Here is a 12,289-nt window from a genome sequence, read left to right as displayed (position 1 = left end):
GCGGAAGGGTTCCGGGCGCGGGAATTCATATAAAATTGTACATTACAAAAATACCCGAGCACGGAACGCTTCCGCGGCCGCTTCTGTGTGGCCTGAACATAGAGCTTTTTTACTGGTTTCTTTTCTTTTCTTGTCACACAATCTCGTGCTCTCAAATAAGGAAACAATACCCAAAACACAATAATTTTGGTTCCAGGAAATGCTGTCTAAACTGTTATGTAATGAAAATGACCCAGAGGAATCTGAACCACAACAATCTGAACAGACTCCCCCAGGTATGAATTTGGGGAAAAATAGTTTGCAATTTTAAGTTTATTGAGTTTATTTTTTGTGAAATCTGAAAAATGTGACTCCACAGTTTGGTATGATTATTAACACAAAGATCGAACACTAAAAAGTTTCTTCGATCCGGCTGGATTCGAAACAGCGCCTTCAACATAACGTGTCTGACACTCTCCTAACGGATCTAATGAACTAGCAGACCTTACGAATTTTTCTATTTACTTGTTGTAGGTCTTTGGTTTTGGGGTTTAATGAAAGCCCAAATTAAAGATTATGAAAAAAATTATAAAAGATTGAAAAATAATTTTATAACGAATTTCATCATTAAATTAATGCATTTATATTATTTATTTATTGAGCATTAACTATGGAGCCATCAGGTTAAACAGGTAACAAATAATCTGGAACTCAAAATTTAACTATACTTGAATTTTTTTTTATAAAATCAAGTGACGGGATGAACAAGTTTAAAATTGCAAAGATCTGAGGGGCACTACCACTGCGTCCGTTACCCTGAGACAAGTTGACAAGTCCCATGTAGGCATTTGAATTTCACCACCACCCTTCAAAACGGGGACACAGTAACGCTGACGTTACTGCTTGGCGGCAGAAATAGGTAAGGTGGTAGTACTTCCCTGGACGAACTCATTCACAAGGAGCTCTACTGCTACTAAAATTCAATTTGTGTAAAAACCGTAACTCCAAAAACCTTTTACCGAATTCAATATAATTATGATTAATCTGTCCCACAGATGCTACAGTTACCGAAGAGAGTGAGCAACCAGCCAACGAGAATGAAAATCAAGAAACAAATGAAGCACCTGCTGATGGGCAGAGTCCACCCGTAAATGTCAAAATGGAACCTCGCGTTCGGCAGGAAACGCCAACAGTGGTTAGTGCATTACAATGGTGAAGACAAAATTACGAATTTGACATCTGACGCATTTGCTACTCGCTTCAGGATTAATAATAATACTTTATTTTAGAAAAAAAATTCATAGTTAATATAAGTACGACTAAGAGTATATTTACTTGAGACTTATACTTATTTATTTATTACCCAAAACGTACCTGTGACACTAGGTCACTAATAAATCCCCAATCCAACTCGAAATTCTTCCACAACTCTTTCACGGTAAGAGCAACTCATATGTGGATTAAACTGCCTGCTGGCATTCGTGACAGTCCATGGGTGGCATGTTTCAAAACAAATTATAAGAGCACAGCCTGTCGAACGCGTTAGATACCTAATCGGTAACATATATTATAAACTAGTAATTTGTTTAGATTATAATATATATACTGGTTATGTATGTATTTATGTATATAAGGTTCATGTAGGTGTGTATGTCTGTCATATGTATATATTATCATCCTTTATATATAATTTTATTTTTATTGTACAATAATTAGTCCCGCAGACTTCATTTTTCAACTAGGCTAGGGTTGGCTGGAAGAGATCTTTTCTAGAGATAAGCTCACCTTTGTATATGTGCTTTATAACTTGTGTTTCATGTATCTTTTCTTTGTGCAATAAAGAGTTATTATGATAGGTACAGGCATTAAACGGTAATTACTAAGTAGAAACATACCCCGTTTGGGTGTAGTAAATAATTAGTACTCTCTAATAGTTAACAAAAGCAAACATAGACATTAAAGTACTTAAAACAGAACTAAAATCGTATAAGTCTATAGGCAAAGTGTATAAGTTGCATTGTGGAACAGTTCTAAAGTTATCACATCATTTTATAGGAGAGTCCATGAAGTCTCTCACACTGTACTAGCACCTATTTATCCTGATGTACTTTGATATTGTATATACAGACGATTCCTCGTTTTGATCATTCGTTACGATAATCGTATCGATCCGTCGCTACTCCCCGGCGTTCAACTTAATCGTTAACGTCACAAGCATACACTATCAATTATCTGAGTTCAATATCGGGACTTAATCGAACACGTACGGAACGTCGCGGTAAATAAAATATATTTATACACGTTCAGTTGGTTAGAGTCCCACCGGGTTCAAACAATGTGCGAAAATCGTGAAAGTTTAAAATTGATTTACAACTGTACACGCTATGAATTCGTAGTTTCATCAGTCCGAAACGGCGGGTTGTGAAGACAAGTCCTCCCTTCTAAGTTTATTTTATTGAAACGTGTCCAGGAGGCCGAGATAGACCTGACGGAAGACGACGCGGCCGGGCTGCTGCGGCAGCGCGCGCACACGGTGCCGCACGGCGAGATCGTGCGCGCGCTGTACGAGCGCGTGGGCGACGTGTCCAGCACGCTGCGCGCGCGCGCGCTGGCCATCCTCTCCGACTGCTTACTCACGCACGAGGCGTCTCTCAGCGATGCCATACAGGTATGCTCTCCGTTCACGTCCGAGTGTTCTCTGATCACATCCTGTGCTTGATACTGTTTCTTAACAAAAATGTAAATTAATTAATAATTAATAAATAATAATAAATTAATAAGCAAGTAAATTAATTTGTTACTCCGCGAATCCCGTGAAGGTTAAATTGTGGAAAATGCTGGGCTTGTGTTGATTTTTTGTCCTGGAGTTAATTTTCTCACTCATAAAATTAATAACATAATCGCAACTGCAGTCGCAGACACCGCCATCTGCAATATACACGACACGTGTTTCGTCTTTCTACGAGGCATCCTCAGGAGTCGTTAATTGTTCGAACCTCGGCCGAAAAATGAGTTCGCTTAGGACGGTTGGTTTTTTATGCCAATTACCCCTACTATAACCATCGTTATCGTTTGAAAGTACCTGCAATAAAGGTGAAGACGCAACATTCCATTGTTTATTTATTATATATATTCTCTATTGTTTTATCTAATTCTTTCCATCTGTTCTAAAAGACCCAAACATAATCCTTTTTCTCGCAAAATATAAAATTTCACGAGAATGGGAATCTAAAATATGTATATGTGAATTAACTGCATAAAAAATCAACACAAACGCCGCTACTTTGCACGATTTAACCTTCACTGGGTTCACCAAGTAATCATACCGCAAGGTAAAGAATTTATTTATTGTTTTTTAACATTTAAATATTAATTTACAATACTTCTGGAATCCTAACATTCTTTTCTCGTTTTTACGCCTATCATTCGAACGGGCGGATATAGGACGGCGTAAGTGATACTTGAAAATTTTCCTTTATTCATGATGATATTAAGATGTGTTCAAGGTCTTCTGTTGATTATGTCGTGTGGATTTTTATCATTAAACTCGAATTATACTTTATTCCCTTTCGATGGCGGCAATAAACAAACATTCATTGGGATTTTTTATTCCATTTGTTACCACTGGCAACAACAGATCTTTTTATCCGATTTGTCACCACTCGATAACATATGTTTTTGTTTTTCAATTCTTATTATGTCTTATTATGTTTATCACCACTTGTAGGGCGAGCATGAAAGGGCGCAACTTACGTGACAGCGACATAAAGAGCAGGATACTGCTTTTCTCGCATAGAGATCTCGCATGTCGCTCTCGCGCAAGTTGCGCCCTCTCGTGCAAGTTGCGCCCTCTCGTGCTAGCCCTGCTGGTAACACGTGGTTTTTTTTTCCATTTGTCGCCAGTGGGAACAAAGCCAGTAGTGACGACTGGGAATAAGCGATGTTATTTTGTAGAAAGGAAATGTTGTGTTGAGCAGAAATACGTGAGTTCGTTTTGACAGTTTATTTCGTACTAACTTTAGCTAACTATTTAATAGATGACTATTAAATAGTTAGCAAGTGAAAATAGCTTTAAATGCACAAAGACGTAGAAAGTGCTCGTACGGAGTTCGTCAAGGGAAGTACTGACACCATACTTGTTTCTGTCGCTGAGTAATGATGTGAGCATTATTCCGTTCCGGCTTTGAAAAGTACGGGTACAGGTGAAATTACAGACACATGAGACTTAGGGTGACGGGCGGAGTTGTAGAACCTCTCAGTTTTGTGCTATTGTATACCTCGTATGTGGCACTGTAGCTGTTATGGGTAGGTGTGTCGCTTACCACCAGGCGTACGACTTACTGGTCCCGTTACTTGATGTAATAAAAACAAGTTACTTTCTCATCACACAATACATCGTCTTTGTACGGCCAGTAACATATCAAGCCAGCAAAATTTTATTTTGTTAGAATTGATCTATTGCGTAAAAACTGAATAGTTAGATCTCGACATGTTGCAGAATTTTACAAACTAATTTGTACAAGAAATTAATATAATCAATAATATACGTGGTTGGACTGGATCTGAATCTTAACGTAATGTAACATTCGGGGCGAGCTGGATATGTTACTACATTTGCCGAATGGTCTGTGTCATTACTCGTGCAGTGAATGGCAGCAGTCGTTACAAATCTTTTTTGGATATACATATGTATATTTTATAGTCTTTCTAAGTTTGTTTTATACTTAAATTCTAAATTTAAATGTGATTGTTTTTGGCGCCTTTTCTTTACTTTGTTTCTGTTTATGGATTGATAGCTGTACGTGTTTTTGTAGTAAATTAATAAACTTGAAGTACATTTGCTTTGGTCATGCTTACTCGTTGTTAACACCCGTCCGAACTCCTTGATACAGTCCACTACAACTCGTTTAGAACTCAAAGGGATTCGTCAAAAAACCGACAACTGAGTGGAGCACGTGCTGTCTCGCAGCGAGCTGTTGAGTTCGCTATTTTTTTATAATACCAAGTAACGGGACGAACAAGTCGTGCGCCTGGTGGTAAGACACGCCTAACCATAACAGTAGCAGTGCCACTCAGAGCTTAAATCGCAAAGATCTTACGGGCACTGCCACTGCGCCTGTCACCTTGACACATAAATTGACAAGTCCCATGTGCCTGGAATTTCACCAGTAACCTTACCCTTCTAAATCGGAACATATGAACGTTGACGGCAGAAATAGGTAAGGTGGCAGTAATTCCCAGGACGAACTCTACTGCTACTTCACTATCGCTGTACCGACGATATGAATACTCACATTGTAATGTGTTACGCTATTACGCTGAAACTAACTGGTCAATCACCACCTTTATATTAGCTATTTGAGCGTCAATATAAACAAACGGTGGCATTCCAAGGTCAACGAGTAACTACAGTTTTAATAAATAATTGTTGCCACAGTGGAGCAAAACGACTTAAGCATAAATCGAGCTATGATGTCTGGTGGCGAACAGGAGTTGAACGGGACGGGACCGGTGTCGCGGCTGTTGGCGCTGGCGGCTCGGTGCGTGTGCGACGAGCGCGCAGCCGTCCGTCGAGCAGCTCTCGCGCTCGTCCACCGCTCGCTGGTCAAGCAAGATTCGCCGACGCCTGACCCCAACGACCTTGGGGTAATTATTATTATTTATCTATTGAGCAACGGCTAAAAAGCTAATAGTTAAGAAAATAACAAAGAAACTCAATATATAATCTAACTTCAACCAAAAACTAAATCGTGACGGTTATTATATGTGGTCTTTTTTTCTAGTAAAGCTATAATAATAATAACTGTTAGAGCGGTTACGAACGGCGACTTTTAGCAGCAATGCAAACGCGATGCAGTAGCGATGCAGTCGCCAATAGTCTACCTTTACACACCCGCCCGATTTTAACCTTTTTACTGCTACTGACGAAAACTAGTTTCATTCCCTAGACGCCAACTCTTATAGTGATGTGACATGTTATGAATTTCCACCTTATATTAATTCCATTCTCCTAAGTCAAAGAAGAACATAACAAACATAAAATAATCTCTAATATGAATATACTTAACAAGAATATTCAAATTAGAGCCGTTGCAGAAAAAATACAGGTTAAAAGAATAATCATAGTTATCAACACGGAATCGCATGAAACCTGTCAGAATTAGTTTTATCTCCATGTTATGCAAGAAAGACGCTGCGTAACGGTTTGTATGACGCTCGATACAGGTCGGCAATGCATCCGCTTCCACCGCGTTGACGGCCGAGCGATTCCGAAGTCCAGATTTCATATACCATGATCCAAGACGATGGCTAAACGACCGTGTCGACGGTGAATCGACTTAATGCTACAAGTGTAGTAAAACATGATCGCCTCCAGCGCTGACGCTAGCCCATGTAGCGCCCGAGTGCAATCAACACCCTGGCGTCCTCTAGTAGGCACGCGATCAAAATAATAATAACGCACACACTCATAACCCCGCACTAGGGAAACCCTGTATACTGTATATCACATAGACAACCACAAATTACATCCAAACTCAGGAGAGAAATAAATGTAAGCCATACAAATATTTCTCCCGGCCGGGGAATTTAACCCGGGACCTCTGCGTGGCAGTTCAGGATGGTAACTGTTCGGTCACTCACAGTTATAATTTTTGTCTAATGGTCTGAGAGCCAGGTGCAAATGGCACAATTATAAATGATGTTGGGGAGCATTACCCCTTTTACTACGCTTCGCGGGTCGCAAGCGGCACTATTCCGCCGCTTCTTCTTTTTTTCGTATTGATGGCATACACTATAATGTTTGCCATCGTAGGAAAGGATGTGCTATTCCGATTCCCATGATGCGCCAGACGTAGAGGAAAGGAATGGTACATCGTGCAGGGAGACTCCTTTCGTGAACCCCAAGACCTTGCACCATATGTAAAGGCGACACTGATCGCCTCAAGCTGATTCCGCTTCGACAAGCGTGGTGGCTATCTAATATTTTTCTATCGACGACGTATGGAGAAGACAATGCGATATATGGGGAGATGAGTTAAATGTATTTGGAAAGGAACGGGACGAGTTTGGGAACGTTATGCCAGGTGAAGGGGCAACAAAGGAGGGAGGCATTGTTGGCAATGTGACAGTTAGAGCTAATAAAATAAAGTTCGTATTCGATTATATCATTTGTACAAAACCAATGAAGTTTAAAATAATTGTTTATGTTTTGCAAATACAGTCAAAGTCAGTCTTAATACATAATCATATTATATTTTTTAGATTCTAGTAGGGTTGTGCCGTGATGCGAGCATTATAGTGCGTACAGGAGCGATCACTGCTCTCGGCGAGTTAGCGATTCAGCGACCGTGTGATGCCGTCTTTGACGCCTTTCTTTCCGGACCCATGCATCAGTTGTCAGATCCTGAGACTAAGGTATAAACAAGAAAATTATTTTAAAATGTTCGTAGTCAGACTAGAAGTAACACTAAATCAAAACCCCCTTTTTTAGTGAAGTATTCTTGCAATATTATTTTATTGAATTTCGTAATGTTTTGCTACTTGAAGCTTTAGCCACCAGTAGCTGCAAACTTACAAAGCTGAGTGAAGAAACTTCAAAAAGTGTCTCACAGGTGGCGCTGACGACAATACAAAGATCTGTAAACGCATAGACAAATTCGTAAGGTCTGCTGATTCGGTCCGTAGCTCAGTTGGTAAAGAGCGGTTGCCCTGGCATAGCAACAGACGCTGGTTCGAGTCTAGTCAGATCGCAGGTTTCATTGTGTTAATCGATCTATGTATTTCTTGTCTTGTCGATTCAGTACTTTTTTAAACACCCACTCACTCACACAATACACAATAATCACTTACTGAATCAGGCATACACAAAATCAATGTATTAAAATTATATTGCACCATTTTCAAACGCTACTGACTCTGCAGATTCAAGACCAAGTGATGTCGCTAGTGCAGCACCTTCTGATAGATCGACTGCAGAAACACGTACAGGGGCTACCCGAGGACCAGCACCCATGGATGTTCCTCTCTGCGGTCACTCGCCACAACATGCGGCGTCATCTGCAGAAGGCCTGCCTGCTGCTCGCTAACAAAACCACTTGTATTAGGTACGATATAGTAAAGCCAATAACCAACCTTGAATATTCACTTCATACTCGGAAATAGATGCTCAAGATTGAATGTTCGATTTTTATAAATCAATTACGTTAATTACCTGATCATTTATGTGTGCGAGAGAATAATATCATGATGAATAGAAAAACCAACGCTATTTGCAGGGACATTTTTTTCTTATTTTTATTGGCTTTTCGCGGTTAGTGTTTCAGCCACTTACAAGGTTTTTGACTGTTTTTTAAAACGGGGAAACTTAAAATATCATAGTAATTAAATTTGGAAACGGTGTTAGAGAAATAGAGATAGAGTGTAATAAGGATCAGGCCAGGAACTATGAGGTATAAATAAACAATTGATATAAGTATAGGATAAATGTTATATTATTATTACAACAGCTAAATTTTTATATTATTTTCTAAAATAAATCTAAGTATATTGTTAGTAACAGAACATTATTCGAATATTTATTGTTTACGTCAAAAACAGAGTATTTAGTATGTGGCCTGCCGGGTCGGTAACAGACATTATTAAAAATAGAGAGAAAAATGGTATATAACTTTTTTATATGTCACACACGTGTCCTGTAATATCGGTACCCGAGTAACGAATTGAACACCCGGTTACTACCGATGACTCCCGTCCTAGAACCAATTTTGAAATGTTTGATTCCGAAATTATACCTTCTCGTCTAGCGCCCACAGTGCTAACCGCTAGGCCACAAATATTAATCAGTCATTGGTCGTGTGTTACCCCTCAGCCATCGCGTAGTAGACGTGGTCAGCACGCACATGGGCGCGGTGAACGAGGTTCGGGATCTGCACGTACTTGTGCTGCTCACCAGCGCCGCGCGACACCTCGACTGCAACGACATCGGGTTTCTGCTGCAGTATTACTATCACCTTGCAAATGATGACCAGGTAACGTGGACTATTCTTCGATAGGTTCCAATTCTTTAATTGACATGTTTTTAAACGACCTCAGAAATGGAAGGAACTTCTCAATTTGACTTTTTGTGTGTGTATTTTACGCGCTTACTCCGGCTTATTTGTGAACCGATTTTGATGATTCTTTTGTTGGGAAGAGAAGAAAATATTCCACTTCTGAGGGTGACAAATTAGAGGTTGAAAACGGTGTATTAAATTTAACCCATTTCCGTTAATAAAACTTGACACATAGATGTGGTTCCATAAATTTTTGAGGTAGTTTTTTTAATTCTGTCTACTATGTATTATCTTTTACGACATTTTTAAAAATCGTGCAAAGACAAGCTGCGGTATTATTCCAACTTATGTGTAGAAAAACAATTATTCGATTAAAAAATAAAGGACTATTGCTTATGTATTGATCCCAATAACAAGAATTTGTAACAAGTTTCAATCTAGCTTACTTATTTCTACCGCCAAGTAGTAATATGAGATTTTGAAGGGTAAGGGTGCTGGTGAAATTACAGGCACATGGGACTTGTCAACTTATTTTATACAAAAAAAAAAAATACTATCAACCGTCTTCATAAGACAGACTGAATCTTAGGGATTCTTGACAAAACTTACTCGGCCCTCTTTTCAGCATTAAATCAATTATCACCAAATACACACACTGGCACATTAAACTGAACAAAAACAAAGTAGTAATGTTTATATTTAAATAAATAAGAATTAGACATAAAGTAGCAATTAAATAGCACAACATTTTTGAAGAAAACACTGCATTATTTTGGGTTATGTAACTAGTGCAATTTTTATTTTATTTAATATCATAATGTTTTGACTACCATGATATTATAATTATTAATACAAAGATCGAACACTCAGAAAAAAATCCTTCGATCCGGCCGAATTCGAACCGACGGCTTCTAGCTTACCGTGCCAGACGTTATACCAACTAAGCCACGGAATCAACCAGCCTCACGAATTTTTCTATGTGCTTGCGTCGTGTGTTTGTATTTGGTTTTTCAACGACTTTATAGTCGTAGCGCCATCTATGAGAAATCTATGACACGGTACGCTAGGAGACGTCGGTTCAAATCCGGCCGGATCGAAGGATTTTTTTCTGAGTGGTCGATCTTTGTATTATTAATTATAACAAACTAACTAGTGGAGTAATTTCACAAAAATAATTGGATATCAATTCAATAAAAATTTAAAATACAGCGACTAGCGACATCTCTCGCCAGGACTGGTAGCTGTAAAGGTACTAACTGGGTGATAAATCTACCATGATATTATTATTTTTTATACAGTCCTGTTTAATAGTTTGTTATTATTATTAATACAGGGATCGAAAAACACAAAAAAAATTCCTTCGGTCTGACTAGAGTCGAACCAGTGTCCATTGCCACACCGGGGCCACCGCTCTTACCAAGTGTAATAAAAGATTTAGTAGTGTTCCGTGAAGTGTGCTGGGGTGTTCAAAGTCACTTGTTAAACTGGCAAAACTGTTGTAGCAAACGCGTGACTCCCGTCTGATGCCGCTGACGTTGGAGCTGCTTACGCTGTGGTCGCGGTGGGCGCGGCCTGTCGATCGCACGGCGTTGCGCGACCACCTTGTCCAGCGACTTGCCGCCGCTCACAACGACGGTACTATATTTTTTCCTTTATTGTATTAGACAACGTATGTTGCTCCGATCCCAAAGTAAGTAACAAAAGCACTTGCGTTATTGAAATCCTACACAACGACGGACCACAAGCACCCAGACCCGAGACTGCCTCCGTGGCCGAACGGTTACCATGCTGGACAGCCACGCGGAGGTCCTGGTCGATTCCCGGGCCGGGAGAAATATTTGTATGACCTACATTTATTACTCTCGAGAGTTTGGGTATAATTTGTAGTTGTCTGTGTGTCCTTGGCGCCCGTGATACAGGGTGTTCCCAGTGCGGGGCTAAAAAAACAATATTGAAAATTTAGTTTTTATACATAGCCGGGGTTCGAACCCGGGACATTAGAGATGTTGACACCATGAAAACCAGTGTGCACGACGTGAATACACAAGCGTACTGACTTTAGGATAATTAGTTCCACCGATTATATCCCATGGAAACTGACCAATTGCGTAGCTTTGAAAAATACAAATTAACCAATCATGAGTTTATGACCAATTACGTGGTCTTATGATAATTATCGTAATCTCAATTTGGTAAACAGTATTTTGCTTGTCTCCATATTGTTTTCGTCAGTTTTACTTATTAACAAAATTTATATTAGCAAATGTAAAACCACAAGGCTTTAAAGAAGAAGTAAACGCATAGCTTTTGTTTAATAATCTCTGTAGGCATTTTATACTTCACTACAGTAAGTTGTAGATGTTCTTTGCATTGCCTCTTTTTGACAGGATGTCGACTCGCGGCCGCCACACTCGCTGCTCACTTGGATCCTACCAACTTAACGTGGGCGACGGAATTGATCCAGCTTGGTAAGTAATTTTTGTGTTAACCCTGATTAGGATTTCGCTCTTACACGGGGAGGTTTAGTAATATATTTTTTATATAATATCGACTGTGAACTGGCCACTGGTACTATCTCAATTTTAACAACTTTACATTGACTTTACAGGTGGAGAAAAAAATTGTTTGCGTCATTTATTTAGCATCTGGTTTATTAAATAAAAATACTTAGTGTATAATAAAAATATTAAAAATAAAAAAATCGAGTTCTTAGGTTTTCGCGATTGTTACACATAGGAGATGAAACTATTTTTCCGTACTTAAATCTAAAACAAACCGACGTTTCGGGCCCTTTACAGGTCCCATGGTCACGGTTAAATGTACGTGAAGTACCACTTCAGTTAACCGTGACCATGGGACCTGTAAAGGGCCCGTAACAACGGTTTGTTTGAAAAAACAAATATACGCGATTTAAATCCGGAAAAATAGTTTCATTTCCTAAATAAAAAAATCTTTTGTTCAGTTTCTCTACCATCAATTTACAGTTTATTTTTACAATTTATTTACAATTATTTAAATTTATTTATTATTATTTATTTATTTACAATTTATTTTAGTGACAGTTGTCGCTAGCGATGAAATATTTGATAATTCTCTTTTTCTTCTCTAGCAAATTGTACAACGCCCTTACCGGTGAAAAGAGAACTAAATTCTAGACAATTAGAAAAGAAATTGCATGCAATTCATTTTTTACTGCACCATATTACTATAATATTAGGGGTTAAAGTATGAAATTGCCGTTTTATTGCAATAGGTTC

The 12,289-nt window shown here is 38.9% G+C and overlaps 1 protein-coding gene across 1 annotated transcript in view; it reads left to right on the top strand.

Moving 5' to 3' along the window:
* The window catches only part of LOC113226816 (condensin-2 complex subunit D3-like), a 31,003-nt gene that overhangs the window by 9,934 nt on the left and 8,780 nt on the right, over positions 1–12,289 (top strand). The window contains exons 5-13 of the mRNA XM_026459582.1: positions 197–275; positions 1,035–1,174; positions 2,450–2,647; positions 5,470–5,625; positions 7,243–7,395; positions 7,903–8,084; positions 8,849–9,008; positions 10,535–10,667; positions 11,420–11,500. Coding sequence (XP_026315367.1) covers positions 197–275; positions 1,035–1,174; positions 2,450–2,647; positions 5,470–5,625; positions 7,243–7,395; positions 7,903–8,084; positions 8,849–9,008; positions 10,535–10,667; positions 11,420–11,500 — 1,282 coding nt within the window. The remainder of the gene's footprint in view (positions 1–196; positions 276–1,034; positions 1,175–2,449; positions 2,648–5,469; positions 5,626–7,242; positions 7,396–7,902; positions 8,085–8,848; positions 9,009–10,534; positions 10,668–11,419; positions 11,501–12,289) is intronic.

The sequence above is a fragment of the Hyposmocoma kahamanoa genome, unplaced genomic scaffold, assembly GCF_003589595.1.
Source record: "Hyposmocoma kahamanoa isolate Upper Pololo Valley unplaced genomic scaffold, ASM358959v1 202, whole genome shotgun sequence".
NCBI classification, from domain to species: Eukaryota; Metazoa; Arthropoda; class Insecta; order Lepidoptera; family Cosmopterigidae; genus Hyposmocoma; species Hyposmocoma kahamanoa.
Note: the sequence above shows the minus strand (reverse complement) of the source record. Positions and strands in the feature narration are given on the sequence as shown.